Here is a 20,406-nt window from a genome sequence, read left to right on the forward strand (position 1 = left end):
TTATATTCGTAGCGCTTTCTTCTTCTGCGCAAGGTAGTCGTGATGAGCCCAGCAGTGGAGCGGTTTTAATAGGTGAGACTGGAGGAGTGAGAGCTGAAGATAATGTGGAGAAACGCACAGCAGAAAACAATGAGAAAATCTGACGAACAGTCCCTAGAGTAGGGATTCACACCGTACGGTTTGTGGCGAAGTGTTGGCTCAGGAAAGCCTCAGGCCCTCCAGACTGCTACACCACCTGCAGACCAGACACTCAGCCTTGCAGTCTAAACCTGTTGAGTGTTTTGAACGAAAGCTACAGGAGCTGAGAGGCCAACAATCTGCCCTCCAAAGAGCTGTGAACTGTGAGCCAGAAGCCACTTCAGTGTCTTTCCTCATAGCTAACTGGACTGCCCAAACTGGGAAGCCACACGTTAGGTGGGACTTTTTCCCTACTGTGCGCTAAGGAAACGGTTTCACTCCTGTGTGGGAAAGTGCTGCAGAGCAGCTGGCAGTGATACCAGTGTCATTGATACCAGTGTCATTGGTACCAGTGTCAATGATACCAGTGTCAATGATACCAGTGTCATTGATACCAGTGTCATTGATACCAGTGTCAATGATACCAGTGTCAATGATACCAGTGTCAATGATCCTGTGTCTGACCACATTGGGCGTATGGCAAGAGACGTGGAAGAGCAGGTGATCTCTAAGATAAAAAGTAGTGAGTAGTTTTATTTACAACTTGACGAGACCACTGGTGTCTCTGGAGATGCACACCTGCTTGTTTACACCAGACTTGTTGAAGAGGGAGACATGAATGAGGACTGTTTGTTCTGTTGTCCTCTTCCCGAGCGCCACTGTATCAACGTTTCGTTCTGCTGGACACATCTGTCCGTGAGCATGAAACTGACTGGAACAAGCGTGTGGGAATCTGCTCAGACTGGCAGACAGAGGGCTGGTCTGAAAGTACAGCTGGTGATCCCTTCGCTCTGTGTGTGATTGTGATGTGTGATTCATAGAAAATGCCCCCTGAACTCAAACAAGGAATGGATGAAGCTGTTCGTCCGGTAAATTTCATCAAGGCCAGAGCAACAAGCACACGAGTTTGAAAGATTATTCCAAACAATTCAGCACAGGATGACTGGAGAGGCAGCCTTTTGCTACTACTAATAAATAAAGTGCTTTTTTTACTACTCAAAATATTTTTGACCAAAAAAGGGTCACACTCTCAAAAAGGTTAAGAACCCTGCTCTAGAATATAGTCGAGAACAGTCAGAATAGTCGCTGTTGGAATAGAGAGAGACATGTGAATTCTTTGTTCATTGGCACAGTTTTTAGTGAAAAGAGTAATAATTAATGCACACTGGATTAAACAAATATTTATTCATTTAATTTTTTTATTATTTTTATATTAAATATGTCTCTGTGCATATCTGGATGTCACAAAATAAATGATACAAGGGTATCTTATACCCAAGAGACCCAAGATCCCTAAAAACACAGAACAGCTCTCTCTCTCTCGCAGGGTTCAGATACTGAGCTCCAGTCAGGTTTGGTCTGGATGATCATGAAGTCGGGGCTCTCGTCTGGCGTGAGATCAAGTCCCAACTCCTCTGGACTCCTCTCTCTCTCTCTCGTGGTCTGACCTTCTTTCTCTTCTGTGAATTTACAAACTTACAGTATGTACAAGCATTTCATAAACTTAATATTTCAATCCAAATCTGAATCCACAAGCTGAGGACGTCTAAGAAAAGCTGCAGTAAGTGTCAACAATGTCTGAAGAGAAGTGCATGTGATGCTGTAAGCTGATTGAATAGGTATTCAGACATGTGAGCTCAATATTTGTATCTTGGGCACCACTGGGCCACTCCAGGCCTCTGTCTTATTATGAAGCCCCTCCAGTGGAGCTCTGGCCTTGTGCTTTGGCTCACTGTGCTGCTGAAGTGTGAGTTCAGCTCCAGCCTCAAGTCTTTAGGAGACAGAAACACACTTCAGTCCCATATTTTTGTGTACTTTGCTCCGTCTGGTTTTCCTCCAATCCCACACACTCAGACCAACAGGTTCCAGTCTGGTCTGATCCAACAGCAGCCTTCTCACCTGCCTGCAGGCTCAGGGAGCTGCTGGGCTGCAGGCTGCCTGCAGGGGCTGGATGTGTCTTTCTTCAGCCCCATACGAGCCCCTGGTGGACCCCCAGGACACTGATACCCACCTCCTCCCCTCCCAGCCACTCCGCTCTGTCAAAAGCACCACTGGCCTGACGGAGGCCCCCACGACCAGTCGAACCAGTTACCTCTTTGTGTGGCTGCCCAGTGTGGAGGGACAGTGGGGTCTGGGTGCTGACAGGACCTATTTAAAGTGGGGAAATGGGGAGCAGGGAGCTCCCAACAGGGCAAAACTGGGGAGTCAGGAAAGCCCTGGGCAGCACTAATAAACATCTGTTATATCTCAGTTCTTACAGCATCAGCAATAGAGAGCAAGAGCTCATCAAGAGTCCATCATTACTGAGGAGCTGTGACGTTATAGGAGTTACTGGATCATGGCTGGGGAAGGATGAGCTGGATCAGTACAACTTTGGAGACATTTCTTCAGAAAGACACGCTGGACAGAAGGGTGTTGGTTGGCCTGTTTATCCAACCGAACCTGTAACAAGACAGAGGACTGGAGCCAGGTGACCCAGGAGTTTACAGCCTATATGGGTCAAACTGGACGATAGGAACTGTAAGAGCTCAACACCAGCTGTGTGTTACAGATCACTGAAGCACACAGGGACACACAGAGCTCACTGTAGGAGGACATCAGGAAGGAGACATGATGTTAATGGGGGATCGCACCCCTCTCATGTAAATGTGAGACATTTCTTGTATTTGTAATTTTATATTAAACAATATTTTTTAATTAAAATAATTTTATAAATATGAATAAATACTAACTATGTTTATATTATTTAAATATTAACTTACTGAAATTTAACATTAATTACTTGTTATTATTTTTTATTTATACAACACTTCAATGAAACAGGTCAGGATGTTTGATCAGTTGGACCAGCCTGTGGAAATGACCTCAGATCTCCCTGACCACCAGTGCGTCTGGACCAGTATTCAGACAACCTGTGAACTGGGCCCTGTGCTGTGATTCAGGTCTGTAGGATGACGATGTCCTTCACTGTGACACTGAAACAGCAGGATCTGTCACCTGAACTGGTCTGGGGTCACTTTCACACTGAAATCAAGACAAATGCAGCTGAGCTCCTGGGGTTTTACACCAGTATGTCTGCAGGTTCTCTGGTCGTTTATCTTACAGTCTCTAGATAGAGACGAGTTCAGGAGAGCATCACTGATCTCCTCTGTTTCCACCAGCTCTTTCCCAGGAGGTCATTTTAATGAAGACAGTGACCAGAAAGGCCAGTGCAGTTGAACTGGTCCTGCTGGTAGTGTTGAGGTGGGTGTGGACTGTGGAGGAGTGGGAGACAGAAGGAGTCACATTCGATCTGTGGGTTGAAGTGATCTGTCCTGTTGTCTTCAGGATCCCCTCCAGCATCCCTGTCCTCACTCACTGATCTGAGAAAAGACTACACAGTCCTCCTCTTCCTCTTCTGCTCTTCTCTTGACTCTTCTCCCTAACTCTTCCCTCTCTGGACACTTGAGGATTCAATCCAGTTCACTCTGTGTCTCCCACTTCTCTCTCCTCACGTTTCCACTGCATCTCCACTCTTCACTCTCACTCTTCACTGAGCACCAGATCTTCACTGGCTGTCCCAGCGGACCGGGTGCAGCCTGTGTGTGAACAGCTCTCATGTCCCTGACATGGCAGCGCAGGTCTGCTGGCTCCTCTCCCCTCGTGCTGAGAGAGCTCCTGTCTGTGCGGATGGGAGACCAGGGGCCTGTGGACTCAGCCTGTGCTCCCTGTCTCTCTCAGCTGTGGGGAGACGATACGCCGCTGCCTCACTCCTGCAGCAGCAGTGCCTCAGCTCAGTCCTGCTTGAACAGCCCCTCTGCTCCTGCAGCACACTGGGAGCCTTTCATGGGGCCTGAGAAATGAGCCACCACACAGCCATCTGCCATCTGTTCATCTGAAGTGAACTCATCTTGTCTGTGAGGCTCCTTTCAGGGAGAGAGGAGCTGCCGTCTCACAGTCTGTGGACAAGGAGAGAGGGGCTCCAGGGTGGTATACTGATATGAGTGTTAATATTCTTATTTCCACAGAAATGTCCTTGAACACAGAGCTGTGAGTCACATGACTACAGCACAACCTGCTGCCACAGCCCAGTTTCCCAGAATCCTCTCCTGCACTCCTCTCTGTGTTTCACTGAGAACAGAAAGTGAACATATTCCGTTACTCTCATTAACGGTGTGAAAGGTGAGGTGAACAGATCCTTTTTCAGATCTAGTTATTAAGAGGCCTCAGATTCTCAAATATTTCTTTCAGAACAAGAGAGAGAGGAGCTCAGAGCAGCAGGAGCAGGTTGTCCAGTGTGTAAGTATCCTGTCTGTCTCCGAGCAGTTAACAGCACAGTGTGCTGCAGGGTTAGCTGCTGTCCTGTACACTCAGACAGTTAGTCACTAAACAGACGACTTATTGTTGTGAATCCTAACCTGATGGTGTCAAATGTTTGAGTTTTCTCCTTTTTTTCAATGTATCGACTCTGACGGCAGACAAACAGATAAAAAAATATATTTCCTGTCTTTCCTGAAGGTTTCTCTTTCACTTTGTGTTTCCTGTAGTTGAACAGCATCTCTCTGTGAGCAACTTCCGTGAAAACTAGAAACATAAAAGTTTTCTCCACGATCTGGACTGTAATTATCCTCCTGCCAGGAAAGAGACAGGTGAGTGTGAACCTGCTGTGAGTGTTGCTGTCCAGGACGCTGTGTGTTTCTGGACCTTGTGCTGCAGGTTGAATTCAGGTCAGTAGTAAGTGCTGCTGGACAGAGCAGTGTCACAGTGTTTAACACTGCAGCCTTCCAGCACTGGAGCCCTGAGCCCAGCTCCTGGGCTCTGTCTGTGTGCAGCTTGTACAGTACTTGTCAGGGATGTCTGAAGGGACGAACTGTGGAATGGCATGAGTGTGAATGTTACGTCCCAGTGTGTGTTCTGTGTGTGTTTTTTCTGTTATGTCCACACTGCTGACCCTTGATTGTTCTCCCTTCCCCATTGGCCAACCATCACACCACTGTTTCAGTATGATGTCATCATCAATCAGCCCTCAGCCAATCAGAACACATTTTATTCACTATATAACATGGAGGTTTTCAGCAAAGAGAGGCCTTTTGTTTGACTTTGGTCCCGTTTGGTTTTGGTTATCGACTTTGCTTCGCTTCTGGTTATTGCTTCGGCTTCGTTCGTTTGTTGGTTTGTTTTGCTTTGTGTGTGTTTATTTTCGTATAGCTTCGGCTTTGTTGGTTTTACGGTAGTATCTTTGTAGTTTCGTTTGTTTGTGTGTTCATCCTTGTTTTGCCGTTTCCTTGCCCCAGTGTTACATGTTCAACTTTTGTGTTCTTTTGTACCCTGCTCCTGTTTATTACTCTTGTTTTCCCTTATTTGTCTTCCTGGTTCACTTGTGTTTTTGTGTGAACTTTTGTATATAAGGTTAGTTTAGGTTGTTGGGTACACTTACACACTTAGTTGATTTTGTATTTGTACACTAGTTAGTACGGGTGAGTGCCGTTTGTCTTGCAGGGTTTTGGGTAGTCAGTGCAGGTTAGCTAGGGTGTTGAAGACGCCGAAGACCGTGTGTTTCGGGTTTTCTTTTGCAGTCAGGTTAGCTTTCCCTCACTGTCCTAGCCAGCTCCATTTTGTTTGTTTTCTTTTCTTTGGCACCACTCTAGTTCCTTACCCTTGTTATCACGCTTCCTAGTCCCTCACCAAAACCCCCTGCGTCCAAAAGAATTATCCTAAATGTTACACCCCTTTACCCCTAGACACTTGGGGTCGTAACAGTGAGGAAGACCCTATGCGTAGTGGCGAGACGGGGGTTAGCCGGGCTCAGTTGTTCAGGAGAAGCCGTATAGAAACCTAGGCCCTCAGGTAGCGGACGTGGGGCGACCTGGTGCCAGGAGGGTCTCAGGACATCCGAACCTCAACGCTGAGCGAAGAGCAGAGCAGAAACAGGAAGTAAACAGGCTACACAGCAAGACACACCAGAAAAACAAGAATAATCACAGGGACTGGGAACAGGAGAGCAGCAGAGCGCCCTCTAGGTGTACTGGGTGTGACAGTATTGTTGCCAATGGGGGAACGAAACTGGTGAAGTGAAGATAAGGAACTGGCTGAGAGGCTGAGTCAGCTTGTAAGAGATTCTCCAGAATCTACCCGAGCGGCTGGGAAAACTACAGGAACATGAATTCTTTGTTCTCTGGAACAGCTGTAGTGAAAAGAATAATAATCCAGGTACACTTGGTTCAACAAATCTTTCTGATCAATGACAATACACACACTACAGCACACACAACAAAACAGAGCTGCTGCCCTGTTTCCTCTTCATGAAGACATGAGCACCTGCTGGACTGGAGCCCTGGCCCTGTGTGAGGAGGACTGAGCTGCGGTGTGTCTGACTGGCAGAGGAGGGAAAGGACAGAGGGAATAAAGAGCTCAGGGAGGGAAAGGCTGGAGCTGGAGCTGGACTCTCTCTCCTGCAGCTTCAGCTCTGACACTGCAGGCTCCTTCACTACAATAGAGAGCAGAGCTGCTGTGCTGAGGACTGGGACAGGTCTGGACAGCAGGCAGCCTGTTCCTCTGTGCTGGAGGAGTGTGCTGAGGATTTAGGGATGGGAGGAACTGTTGAAGAGACACTGTAAGTGCTGCTCTTGCAGGAAGTTGTGTTACGAGAGACTCAGGAGAATTCACTTTCAGTTTTGTTTCTGATTCAGACTTCAGTTTTCAGAGTGCTGTTCTCCCCAGTTAAAGCTCCCAGTGACTCTCCCAGTCAGTCCAGTCTGGGGTTTCCTGTACTGCAGTATTCTGTCCTGTCAGATGGTCCCTGGGTGTCACGATTGTAATCCCTCCCCATGAAGGGCGCTCTGGCTCTTTTACATTTTAGTTGATTCTGTGCTCCTGCTCCCTGTTCCAGCCCACCTCAAAAGCCAGACGCTCCCGGTGTTCCGGGCTCTGCACTGGATCACGGACGCCCGGAGGCCCGCCTGTCTCCGTGTCGCCCTCCGTCCGCGGCTCGAGGGCAGAGGCCTCCTATCGGCTCCTGAACCAGCCGAGTCCGGGACCTGGAGCCCTTTTTATCTCTGTCATGTTGTCATTTGGATTTCCTGGTTTTTGGGTGATCGGACTTCGCCCTGGTTTTCCCTACGGACTCCCTCTGGATTGTCGCATGGAGCACGCCCCCCGAGCACCTGAGCACCTTCGTCACGCCCCCTGAGCACCTGAGCACCTTCGTCACGCCCCCCAGTTCGTCTACCAGCCCAGTTCGTCTTCTCCTCCCCGTGTCTGTTCACTCCCCTCCGGATTCTGCAAAGGGTCCTGAAAAACACATCATAACACTGGGGGCTCAGGGGATTCAGGCTGGCCCAGATGGGAGAGAGAGGAAGTTTTCTTTCTTCTGCTTGTTGTTTGGTGTGTGACTAGAGTTACTCACCTGTATTACTTTTTGCTGTTTGTGTTGTATTGAGATGGTGCTGATCTTCTCCTCTGATCGTCTCTGTTTCTGCTTCTCTGTGCTCAGGAATGGCCTCACCCAGCAGTGTCCTGTCTGAAGAGCAGTTCCAGTGCTCTATCTGTCTGGACACATTCACCAGCCCAGTGTCCATTCCATGTGGACACAACTACTGTCTGGCCTGTATTGGAGGATACTGGGACAGCAGTGATCTTTGTCAGTGTCCACTGTGTAAGAAGACATTTTACAGAAGACCTGATCTCAGTGTGAACAGAAGCCTGGCAGAAATCACTGAGCAGTTCAAGAGGACCAGAGTCAGCAGTGATGAAGGACTTTGTGCTAAACCTGGAGAAGTGTCCTGTGATTCCTGCACTGGGAGAAAACTCAAGGCTGTGAAATCCTGTCTGGTCTGTTTGGCCTCTTACTGTGAGACTCACATCCAGCCTCACTATCAAGGAGCTGCTTTCAGGAGACACAGACTGATTGAGCCTGTGGAGAGCCTTGAGGACAGGCTGTGTGAGAAGCATGAGAGACTCCTGGAGCTGTTCTGCAGGACTGATCAGACCTGTGTTTGTGTGCTGTGTATTGAGACTGACCACAGGACACACAGAACTGTCCCTTTAGAGCAGGAATGTGGAGTGAAAAAGGTGGGTTTATGGTTATATATTAATTGAAAATTTAAAATTTAAATTAATTTAAAATTATTGTGAATTAAATTAGTATAATCACTAGAATATGGATCAGTGGCTATGATCAATACGTTCAGAAACTGATGGTATCTTAGCACAACTTCCCTGGTGTAAGAGCCTGTTGTCCATCCCAGCATCAGTGTGAGAGTCTGTTGTCCAGCCCAGCATCAGTGTGAGAGTCTGTTGTCCAGCCCAGCATCAGTGTGAGAGTCTGTTGTCCAGCCCAGTGTCAGTGTGTGAGTCTGTTGTGCAGTGTTAGTGCACCAGCAGCAGTGACTTCAGTGTCTCTGTTGCCCTGTTTGGCCACAGACTCAGCTGAGGAAGACTGAGGCAGAGGTACAACAGATGATCCAGGACAGACTGAAGAAGGTGGAGGAGATCAAACAGGCAGTGGAGCTCAGCAAAGTGAGTCCTGTCAATCCTTCTGAGTGGGGTACTGCAGGGCTCAGTGCTGGGGTCACTGTTCTCTGCACAGAGAGAGGACACTTAGGAAGACTGAGTGCAAACGCTGTTAGATTCCTGTCATGCCCCACACTCTTCCTCACAAACACTGTTGCACTCCCAAACCCACTGTTTCACAATCACATTCCCACAGGCACCAGATTCCACAAATTCTCACTCCCGGACCAATTATCCAACCACATCCCTTTCCCTTCAGTATTTAGAGTTCCCTCACACAGCAACCCTTGCTCTCTGTTGAGAAGCCTCCTGCAGAACTCTCTTGTGCGCCTTTCCAAGCCTTTTGATTGATCTCCTGGTACCAAACCTTTGCTCCTGCCTTTTGGATTTCCCTCGTTACCGGACTCATTGCCTCCCTAATTGACCAAGCCCCTGGATTACGTCTTTTGGATTCTGTGGGATTCACAGTTACGCATAAGGATCCTCCTATTCTACCGATCGGTTCCCTGACAGAGAGGACAGTTAGGAAGATAATGAAAGTCATTATCCAGATAACGGATGAGATATTCTGTGACCCAGGAGTGGAGTGATCCAAATAGTGTTTCCCTTCTTTTTTTAACTGAAATGAATAATATACAAGTTATTAATTTGTTCACTCTCACATTTCAATAATATTTTTTTATTCCTGTTAACTCAAGAAGTCTCCTGGTGTCTCCTCAGAGCTCTGCAGAGAGAGAGATTGAGGACAGTGTGCAGGTCTTCACTGCTCTTCGAAACTCCATTGAGAGGAGCCAGGCTGAGCTCATTGAGCTGATTGAGGAGAAGCAGAGAGCAGCAGAGAGGAGGGCTGAAGGGATCATTAAAGAGCTGGAGCAGGAAATCACTGAGCTAAAGAGGAGAAACACTGAGCTGGAGCAGCTCTCCCACACTGAGGACCACATCCACTTCCTACAGGTCAGCCCCCACTGTAGAGAGCAGATACAGTATCTACAGAGAGCAGAGAGTCCTACAGGTCAGCACACACTGTAGAGAGCAGATACAGTATCTACAGAGAGCAGAGAGTCCTACAGGTCAGCACACACTGTAGAGAGCAGATACAGTATCTACAGAGAGCAGAGAGTCCTACAGGTCAGCACACACTGTAGAGAGCAGATACAGTATCTACAGAGAGCAGAGAGTACTACAGGTCAGCACACACTGTAGAGAGCAGATACAGTATCTACAGAAAGCAGAGAGTCCTACAGGTCAGCACACACTGTAGAGAGCAGATATAGTATCTACAGAGAGCAGAGAGTCCTACAGGTCAGCACACACTGTAGAGAGCAGATACAGTATCTACAGAGAGCAGAGAGTCCTACAGGTCAGCACACACTGTAGAGAGCAGATACAGTATCTACAGAGAGCAGAGAGTCCTACAGGTCGGCACACACTGTAGAGAGCAGATACAGTATCTACAGAGAGCAGAGAGTCCTACAGGTCAGCACACACTGTAGAGAGCAGATACAGTATCTACAGAGAGCAGGGAGTCCTACAGGTCAGCACACACTGTAGAGAGCAGATACAGTATCTACAGAGAGCAGAGAGTCCTACAGGTCAGCACACACTGTAGAGAGCAGATACAGTATCTACAGAGAGCAGAGGGAGCTCACTGTGTGACTCTTAGTGATCTATACTGGGCTCTAGGTGTCACGCCCTCTGCAGCCAGAGGGCGCTCCTTCTCTGTCCTGTCCCTAGTTTCCGGTCTGTTGTCCTTCCGGTCCCTCTCTTTCCCTTGGGCTATATATTTCCGGGTCTTGCACTCTGTCCTTGCTCAGCATTGACGTTCGGCTGTCCTGAGACCCGCCTAGCACCAGGGCACCCCACGTCCACTCCCTGAGGGCATAGGTTTCTATACGGCATTCCTGAACTCTTTGCACTAATGAGCCCGGGCCTTTTTCCCGTCTCGCCGCTACGCATATGGGTCTTTTTCCACTCTCCTGCTCCCCACGGTTAGTCCCTTTGGACGTCTGTGACACTAGGTTTCAGACTCACAGGTGACTTATTGCCTTAGAAGGCTGTGGCCCCCCATGACTCTGAATCTCTCCTGCTGTAGAGTTTCCCCTCCCTGTGCTCCCCTCCACACCCCAAGGACTGGTCTGACATCACTGTTCACCCTGATCTCTGTCTGGGGGCTCTGAGCAAGGCTGTGTGTCAGCTGGAGGACAGACTCATTGAAGAAATGGAGAAAGTGCCTGGAGTCAGTGAGTATTACTGTGTGAACACAGCTTGTTTCTGAGGTTCTAAACACCTGTCAATGTCAGTAAATCAATCTACTATGAAGAATCAGGTGTGTCTCTTCTTCTGTGTTATGAACAGGTGTGTCTCACTGCTGTCTCTGTAGAGACCAGGTGTATGAACAGGTGTGTCTCACTGCTGTCTGTGTAGAGATCAGATGTGTGAACAGGTGTGTCTCACTGCTGTCTGTGTAGAGATCAGGTGTGTGAACAGGTGTGTCTCACTGCTGTCTGTGTAGAGACCAGGTGTATGAACAGGTGTGTCTCACTGCTGTCTGTGTAGAGACCAGGTGTATGAACAGGTGTGTCTCACTGCTGTCTGTGTTGAGATCAGGTGTGTGAACAGGTGTGTCTCACTGCTGTCTGTGTTGAGATCAGGTGTGTGAACAGGTGTGTCTCACTGCTGTCTGTGTTGAGATCAGGTGTGCAGCAGGGTGATCTTGTGTCAGGGGTGTGTTCAGCTGGAGAAAGTGCTGTGTGATGCTGCTCCTCCCACAGTGGAGTTTGAACTGCTCTCTGTCCCTGAGCCTCAGCTCTGCCTCAGTGCTTCAGTCAGAAGCTCTGGAACAGAGAAAGGGCTCAGACTCCTGTGAGGAGGCTGCTCAGTCACTCCTGTCCTTGTCTTTGTACTGGAGGCAGTGGGAGGTGTGGAGCTGGACTGTGTGATAACAACCTAGATGAGCTGTCAGTGTCTCTTACAGACCCACAGCTCCACTGGCCAGACAACACACTCCTGTGTGTTACTGTCCTGCCTGAGAGATCAGCACAGCACTACAACACACAACACTGCACACCTGGAGACCAGACTCCAGCAGGAATGTGCTCTCAGCTCTCTAACATCTTTCTCTCTGTTTGCAGAGTTTGAGAGGCTTCGCAAACATGCAGGTGAGTCTGTTGTCACTGACAGGAACTTGTCATTTACAAAGGTCACAGCAGGGTCACAGGGGTCAATACAGGCTCTTACTCTAACAGGGGGACATGTTGTAACTCCTGCTTTATACACAGCTGATGTGTTTAATGTTGTGAGCAAACTCCCTCAGATGGGCTGTGTCCTTATCAGGACTGATGAGGAATTGGACCCCAACACTGTGTCAGGTCTGCAGTTCTTCTTTACATCATTGTGAAACAGAGGATTTTGATCCTGTTAAACCTGTAAACTAGAATCTACACTGACAACTAGGAGCCTGCAGACACACAAGACACTGAACACAACAGTCTGAGACAGGAGCTCGAAATTCACTAACTGTGAGAGACTAAGAGGAGAGGAAGGACTTGTTAAGGGAGGAAGAGGGTGAAATGAGAGCAGAGAAGAGGGAGAGAGACAGGATGTCTTTCCCTCTGCTCCCCCAGATAGAGGTGTGACAGTGAAGCAGCCGGTCCCACTGAAGGACACCCACTGCTCTCCAGTCCACACTGGACACAAGCACACAGGCTCAGGCACTGGAGGATGAGCTCTGGAACAGATACCTTTACAGATAGAGTGGTGGGAGACTGGAACAAGCTGTCTAGAGTGTCTGCCCCAGTCCTTCTGGTGGGTGGCAGTGAGCTGTGTAGCAGGTGTCAGATTGAAGCAGTAACCCATCACTCTGGGGATGTACTGGAGTCTCCCAGTCTTATAGATCCCTAAACACTGGCACACCTCCCTGAAGACAGCTGACTCTGAGCTCCTCCCCTGGTCAGTCTGCAGCTCCTCTCGTGAACATGCAGCAGGGTGTGTGGTTTCTCTCAGCACAGCTGAGCTCCTGGCTCAAGTAGAGACGCCATCACTGCTGGTATCTGTGTCTGGGTTGAATGGGCTCTCTCATGTCTTCAGTGAGTCTAGAGACCTGTCCTCCTCATGAGGTCCCTGACCTTTCTTCACTTGTCCAGGAACTGGAGAATGAGGGTCATCCAGGCACACCGGGCACTCTGACCTGGGCACGCCACTGAGCTCCCTTCCCATCAGCCGCTCAGAGCTGGCTGGGCAGGGCACAGTCCAGAAGGCTGGAGCGTGTGTTGCCACAGCCCCTGACCTCTGGAGAAGGCAGTCTCTGGCCTGACCTCTGGGGACCTCAACTTGCCGGTAGCTGCTGTACAGGTCCAGAGAGCTGAACCAGCGCTACCCTGAGACATAATCCAGCACCTCGTCAGTGTGGCTCAGGGGACAAGAGTCCTTCTTGGTGACGTTGTTGAGTCCCTGTAGTCTGTACAGACCAGCAGTGAAGCGTCCTTCTGCAGGGGGAGATCAGGGCCTGTCAGAGGGCTCGATCTCCCCTGCTGCAGTCAGACCCCGGACTGCTTCCTCTGCCTCGGCTCTCTTGTGGATGGCCAGGCGGGGGGAGGGATGCAGATGGGTCTTGCTTCGCCAGTGTCGATGATGCTCTGAGCTTTGTTTGTACGAGTACAGTCTTCCTCTCTTCCAGCAAACACATCTGCAAACTCTCGTAGCAGAGTCCTTGGTTGTCCCTGCTCTGCCTCACTCATTCCCTCTTTGCTGCGCTGAGAAAGCTCCTCCACCATTTTGTCTGATTTTGTTGTGGTCTTGAAGGCCGAGCCCCTGTCCTCAGTTTCAGGATGCTGCTCCCTCACACCGTGGGTCAGTGTCTCCTGGCTCAGGAGGAGTCTCTGGGCTCCCTGCTGTATCTCCATGGTAACTCTCGGCTGCTCTGGAGCTGTTGCACTGGTACCCAGGAGGAGGTGTGGCCCCTCGCTGCTATTAGCTTGAGGGCCACTCGGCATTTCCTGCTGGCACTGCTCTCGAGACGCACGGTTCTGCACAGAGGAGTTCAGTACCAGTGACTCCATCCTCTCACCTGGCCCTCCAGGGAAAGCTCTCTTCACTGGTCTGCAGCAGAACTGCCAGGTTCTCTCCTTCTGTAGTCTGTCTGAGCCAGGCGCTGCCTGTAGGAGTTATACTGTACCTGACCATCGTGATCTTCAGCATGAACACACACCTGCAGACTCACACAGCTGAGCCTTGAAGAGCAGGGTCACCAACACATGGCTCAACAAATACAAACAGTGAAAACAGTGAGATCTGGTGGGAAATTAATTATTAGTCCAGCAAACTGATGTCGAAACGAGTAAGGAAAGTTATTGAGGTTAAATCATTCTGTGCAGTAATATCCACAGATGTCCTTCCATCAGCTCTTACAGCCATTCCTGCAGACTGCCTTCATCTAGAACTGACACAAATCACCACTTTTAAAAAGATGGAGATTACAGTATTTTTATTTCTTTAACCTTTATATTTGACTACTTAAAATTAATATCTGTTCCCCCAGTTTCTGAATATCCCTGCTTTCCCTTAAGAAATACAATTGTAGAGACTCATCACAACAAAAAATAACAAATCTGTTCAATTCACACCCAGATGTGACAAAACACATTTACTGTAAGACTCACAGCCTATTTAAATATTTTCTTATTTTCAGTTCTCTTCACTCCCTGGGATATCTGAAAATACACTGTCGCATACAAATTATTTTACACACAGTTACTAATAGAGATGTACAATAAATTTCATTGTTAATCAATTACTTTTAATAGACATTAAATACATTAATAGACATAAAAAGATACAATAAAATTAGTTTTTAAAAAATTACTCTTACGAATAAACACATCAATAAAGTTCATTATTAATGAATGTGGTTTAACTGAAAAGGAGATTTAGTCAAACATTACAATCATTTTCCAAGTGACGGACACATGACTTCCTGCCGTAGTGCCGGTGTTGTTTCCCCTCTATTCTCCTGTGATCCAGAGCTCCGCCTGTCCCACACTGAGCTGTCTCCCCATGTGAAGAGGCGCTGGGAGTCAGTCCTGTACTCCAGTCACCTCTAGAGGGCAGCAGCTCTCACTCTGGGCTCGTTGCAGTGGAGAGCAGGTTCAGCTCGGAGCTGCGGACTGATTTCAGCGGCCAAGTTCGTTGCTCTTGGTCTGAAGTTGGCGCGCTAGTTTAACACGGAGCTGTGTGCTGACCAGGGGCTGAGCTCCAGTTAGTGCGCTGGGTCAGTTCGTTACAACTGACCCACAATGTCTGTTTTTCAGGTTTCCATACGTATTACACTGATTTGTGTGTAACGAACAAGAAAAAAAAGACACACACAAGCTTTGTCTGTTCTCTTTCTGGTTCCCCTGTCTTGTGTAAAGACAACTTCAGCCTTAATTCAGGTGACAGAGTTAAATACACTGACAGACAGCTCTTAACACACACAGACATCAGATCCTTTTTATTACTGTCCTCAGCAGCGCAGGAGGAGACAAGCTTGCAGTTACTGCCTGTGTGATTCAGGGCCCTGTTATTGTTAATGAAGTGGCAGCAATTTCTGCTTCTAAGAATTTTGTCTTAATGAGACTTTTACAATCTAACTGATAGAGAGGAACCAGAATACCCATGAAAAGACAGTTTGCTTATTTTGCTTCTTGTGAAATGATGTATCCATCAGTATAGAGATGCCCTCAGCCGTGTGATCTGCACACAGTGGATCATCAGGTCTCCTTCAGATTTAAAGACACTTTCTCCCACAGGAGCCAGACTCTCGCAGTGTGAGAGCTCTGCACACGCTCACAGATCATCTCAGCCGGGCTGGGCCTGTATTTTCATCTGAGAGAGGAGTGAGATACATATCATTTCATTCTCTCTGTCTGCCCTCTGATCCACAGCTGATGTGACTCTGGACCCCAATACAGCTCATCCCAAACTCATCCTGTCTGAGGATGGGAAACAAGTGAGACATGGAGACACACGACAGGATCTCCCTGACAATCCAGAGAGATTTGATCGTTGTGTCAATGTCCTGGGAAAGGATGGGATCACCTCAGGGAGACACTACTGGGAGGTGGAGGTGGGGGAGAAGACTGACTGGACATTGGGAGTCGCCAGAGAGTCCATCAACAGGAAGGGGAGCATCACACTGAGCCCCCGGTATGGTTACTGGACTGTGTGGCTGAGGAATGGGAATGAGATCGAGGCTTGTGCTGGACCCCCTGTCCTCCTCCCCCTGAGCCAGAAGCCCCAGAAGGTGGGGGTGTATGTGGACTATGAGAGGGGACAGGTCTCCTTTTACAATGTGGACAACAGGTCTCATATCTACACCTTCACTGCCTCCTTCACTGAGAAACTCTTTCCATTCTTCGGCCCTGGTCTTCATCAGGGAGGTACAAACTCAGCCCCACTGATCATCTGTCCTGTCAGTCACACAGACTGAATCAGCACATTGTCTGATTCTCTCTCCTGGAATGTAAATCATTTAGTCTTTTTCATTTGAAATTGTTCTTCTGTTTCTTCGGTGTTGTTTTCTCCACCCACTGCTGGGCATGTCCACATCTGCTCTCAACGTTACTCGTTCAGTCACCAGAAACAACATCACCTGTGGGAGGGGCTCTCTTGGAAAATGAAATTATTACTGGCTTGTGTCAAACTGTTCTACTTTCTACTTTCAGTCCATGTCATTGCTCTATTCTATTTGCTCTGCATTAATCACTTCTTTCAGTAAATCAGTAAAATTGAGTCACAGTTGTTTTCTTTATCTCTCACCTGTAAATTCTCCAGATTCATGGCTGACTAGCTGGGTCACCATCAGACACAGACTAACACGTCAGCTGAATGCCAGTCGCTTTCTACATGATGGACATTGCTGCTTCACTGTCATGGCCTGGACTCAGATAGAACTATTTCTGTATTAAATAAACTCTGTCATTCTGAATATTTGGTCTTCATCTTCATCTTCATCATGATTTAATGTCAGCAGCTATATCACCCTGAAACTCACCCTGTCAGCCCCCTGAAGCTCAGCAGGTGTGAGCCTGGTCAGTACCTAGAGGGGGGACTCCTGGGAAAGCTAAGGCTGCTGCTGGAAGAGGTGTTAGTGGGGCCAGCAGGGGGCGCTCACCCTGTGGTCTGTGTGGGTCCTAATGCTCCAGTATAGTGACGGGGACACTAGACTGTAAACAGGCGCCGTCCTTCGGATGAGACGTAAAACCGAGGTCCTGACCCACTGTGGTCATTAAAAACCCCAGGGTGTTTCTCAAAAAGAGTAGGGGTGTTACCCTAGTGTCCTGGCCAAATTTCCCCCCTGTCCTTTACCAATCATGGCCTCCTAATAACCCCCCTCTCTGAACTGGCCTCATCACTCTGCTCTCCTCCCCACTGAGAGCTGGTGTGTGTGAGCAGACTGGAGCATCATCCAGGTGGGGCTGCACACTGGTGGTGGTGGAGGGGATCCCCATTACCTGTAAAGAGTTTTGAGTGGAGTGTCCAGAAAAGCACTGTATAACTCTAAGGAATTATGATGATGATGATGATGATGTAGATTCCTATGTCATGAATGTGCTTGTGATTTCTGTCATCTAACACAATGTTGAGAATCCCAGACTCTCTCTGTAGGCTGATCAGCTGTCCAGACCCTGTGATTGGAGGAAGACAGAAAACAGCACAAACACTTGTATTCTGTCCACTTTGTAACTTTGTAACATTTGTGTCAATTTCAAAACACCTGTCCGGTCCAGGCACTGTAACAGGCGCCTGGTCTGTCTGTCAGTGTCCAGCTGTCTGTGGTCACTTGGCCACCCTACTGGGCTGCTTGTTCCAGAAACCTGCTGCTCTCGGTGTTGAGAGGATTGTCCAGCCCTGGTGCTGGAGGTCATGTCTGTCATCTGAGCCCAGTTAACATGGCCTGCACCTGCTCTTTACTTCCTGAACTGAGTCAGAACAATCAGAACACCAGCAGACACACTGACCAGCCCCTCCAGGACCAGGACTGGACAGCCCTGCTGCAGACACACTGACCAGTTCTCCAGGACCAGGACTGGACAGCCCTGCTGCAGACACACTGACCAGCCCCTCCAGGACCGGGACTGGACAGCCCTGCTGCAGACACACTGACTGACCCCTCCAGGACCAGGACTGGACAGCCCTGCTGTAGACACATTGACTGACCCCTCCAGGACCAGGACTGGACAGCCCTGCTGCAGACACACTGACTGACCCCTCCAGGACCAGGACTAGACAGCCCTGCTGCAGACACACTGACCAGTTCTGGACTGGGAGTGGACAACCCTGCTGCAGACATACTGAACCCTCCAGGACCAGGACTAGACAGCCCTTCTGCAGACACACTGACGAATTCTGGACTGGGACTGGACAGCCCTAGTGCAGACACACTGACCAATTCTGGACTGGGACTGGACAGCCCTGCTGCAGACACACTGACCAGTTCTCCAGAACCAGCACTGGACAGTCCTGCTGCAGACACACTGACTGACCCCTCCAGGACCAGGACTGGACAGCCCTGCTGCAGACACTCTGACCAGTTCTGGAGCGGGAGCGGACAGGCTCACAGACACACTGACCAGTTCTGGAGTGGGATTGGACAGGCTCACAGACACACTGACCAGTTCTGGACTGGTAGTGGACAGGCTCACAGACACACTGACCAGTTCTGGACTGGGAGTGGACAGGCTCACAGACACACTGACCAGTTCTGGACTGGGAGTGAACAGGCTCACAGACACACTGACCAGTTCTGGAGTGGGAGTGGACAGGCTCACAGACACACTGACCAGTTCTGGAGTGGGAGTGGACAGGCTCACAGACACACTGAGCTGCAGGACAGCAGTGCTGTAAAGTGCCTCCTGTTATCAGCCCTCAGTGCTCTTGATAAAGTCATTTCCATGTCACTCAGGTTGTCTGTGAAACAGCAGCTTCAGCAGAGCTGGTAGCTCTAGCAGCTGAGAAACACAATAAACACAAAATATAATATTGTTACAAAGGGGGGACATGAAAATGGTGAATAACAGGAACTGACCGAGCGGTTTAGTCAACAAGTAAAATAATTGATCATAACCCCCAAGTTGTAAGTGATTTCTCTAGAACTGGGGTTCTTATCCTGGGCGTCCTGACCCCCATGAGGGTCACACAATAGGCAGCAGAGACAGAATCAACCTAAGGTCAACACACACACTAGAGTGATAAACGGGACACGTCCGCAGATTCAGGGTGTTTACACATCAATGGACAGTAACAGAGGTAAACAGTTCGCTGTTGTACACACCTGCAGGGTTCAGACTGTTTCCACCAGCAGGGTGACTCAGTGGACCCAGCGAGGGCGCTACATTCATTCCTATCGGTGGGCCTTGACTGTGTTTATATTCGTAGAGCTTTCTTCTTCTGCGCAAGGTAGTAGTGATGAGCCCAGCAGTGGAGCGGTTTTAATAGGTGAGACTGGAGGAGTGAGAGCTGAAGATAATGTGGAGAAACGCACAGCAGAAAACAGTGAGAAAATCTGACGAACAGTCCCTAGAGTAGGGATTCACACCGTACGGTTTGTGGCGAAGTGTTGGCTCAGGAAAGCCTCAGGCCCTCCAGACTGCTACACCACCTGCAGACCAGACACTCAGCCTTGCAGTCTAAACCTGTTGAGTGTTTTGAACGAAAGCTACAGGAGCTGAGAGGCCAACAATCTGCCCTCCAAAGAGCTGTGAACTGTGAGCCAGAAGCCACTTCAGTGTCTTTCCTCATAGCTAACTGGACTGCCCAAACTGGGAAGCCACACGTTAGGTGGGACTTTTTCCCTACTGTGCGCTAAGGAAACGGTTTCAATCCTGTGTGGGAAAGTGCTGCAGAGCAGCTGGCAGTGATACCAGTGTCATTGATACCAGTGTCATTGGAACCAGTGTCATTGGTACCAGTATCAATGATCCTGTGTCTGACCACATTGGGCGTATGGCAAGAGACGTGGAAGAGCAGGTGATCTCTAGGATAAGATCTAGTGTGTAGTTTTCTTTACAACTTGACGAGACCACTGGTGTCTCTGGAGATGCACACCTGCTTGTTTACACCAGACTTGTTGAAGAGGAAGAATTTAAACAAAGCTTTTAGTAAAGAGCATTTAAAGCGCTTAAAACAAAGTGCTTTTTTTACTACGTGAAATATTTTTAATGTTAAAAAAGGGTCGCACTCTCAAAAAGGTTAAGAACTGCTGCTCTAGAATATATTCCAGAAGAGTCAGAACAGTTGTTGGAATAGACAGAGACACAAGAATTCTTTGTTCTCTGGCACAGCTTTGTTGAAAAAAGTAATAATTCGTGCACACTGGATTAAACAAATATTTATTCATTTAAAATTTTAATTATTTTTTAGTTTAAATCATCTCTCTGCAAATCTGGATCATAATAAATGATACCGAGGTATATACTGTATGACCCAATAAACCCAAGATCCCCTAAACACAGAACAGCTCTCTCTCTGTCAGTCAGTAAGTGAGCTGAATGATCTGTCTGTCTGTGTCTTTCAGAGACCATTGATCTCCATCAGAGTGTTTATTTCAGAGATGAAAGCTGACCTGTTGCAGTGGTTCTATGTGACTCTGCTGTTTCTCCACCAGTCCTGTGTCTCAGGATCAGGTACAGTGAGACTCTTATTGGTGTTTTAATCAATAACATGAACAAGACCCTCATACCGAAGACTGGTTTCATTACAGTT

At 48.5% G+C, this 20,406-nt stretch overlaps 2 protein-coding genes across 3 annotated transcripts in view; both read left to right on the forward strand.

The window, feature by feature from the left end:
- The first annotated feature begins 4,701 nt into the window (after window positions 1-4,701).
- Window positions 4,702-20,406, forward strand: part of LOC148660433 (E3 ubiquitin-protein ligase TRIM39-like) — a 182,698-nt gene continuing 166,993 nt past the window's right edge. The window contains exon 1 of one of the 2 annotated variants that reach the window (XM_088637797.1): window positions 4,702-4,805. The gene's annotated coding sequence lies outside the window, so the exon portion shown is untranslated. Of the gene's footprint in view, window positions 4,884-20,406 lie in introns of both variants that reach the window. The other variant, XM_088637799.1, reaches the window with a different exon arrangement.
- Window positions 4,753-16,630, forward strand: LOC148660434 (E3 ubiquitin-protein ligase TRIM39-like). The gene is made up of 7 exons (XM_088637845.1): window positions 4,753-4,883; window positions 7,649-8,226; window positions 8,578-8,673; window positions 9,388-9,621; window positions 10,760-10,907; window positions 11,799-11,825; window positions 15,588-16,630. Exons 2-7 carry the CDS (start codon window positions 7,651-7,653, stop codon window positions 16,130-16,132), a joined length of 1,626 nt encoding a protein of 541 aa, XP_088493971.1. The 5' UTR covers window positions 4,753-4,883; window positions 7,649-7,650; the 3' UTR covers window positions 16,133-16,630.

The sequence above is a fragment of the Lepisosteus platostomus genome, chromosome 6 (genome assembly GCF_059453375.1).
Source record: "Lepisosteus platostomus isolate fLepPlt1 chromosome 6, fLepPlt1.hap1, whole genome shotgun sequence".
In the NCBI taxonomy this organism is placed as follows: domain Eukaryota; kingdom Metazoa; phylum Chordata; class Actinopteri; order Semionotiformes; family Lepisosteidae; genus Lepisosteus; species Lepisosteus platostomus.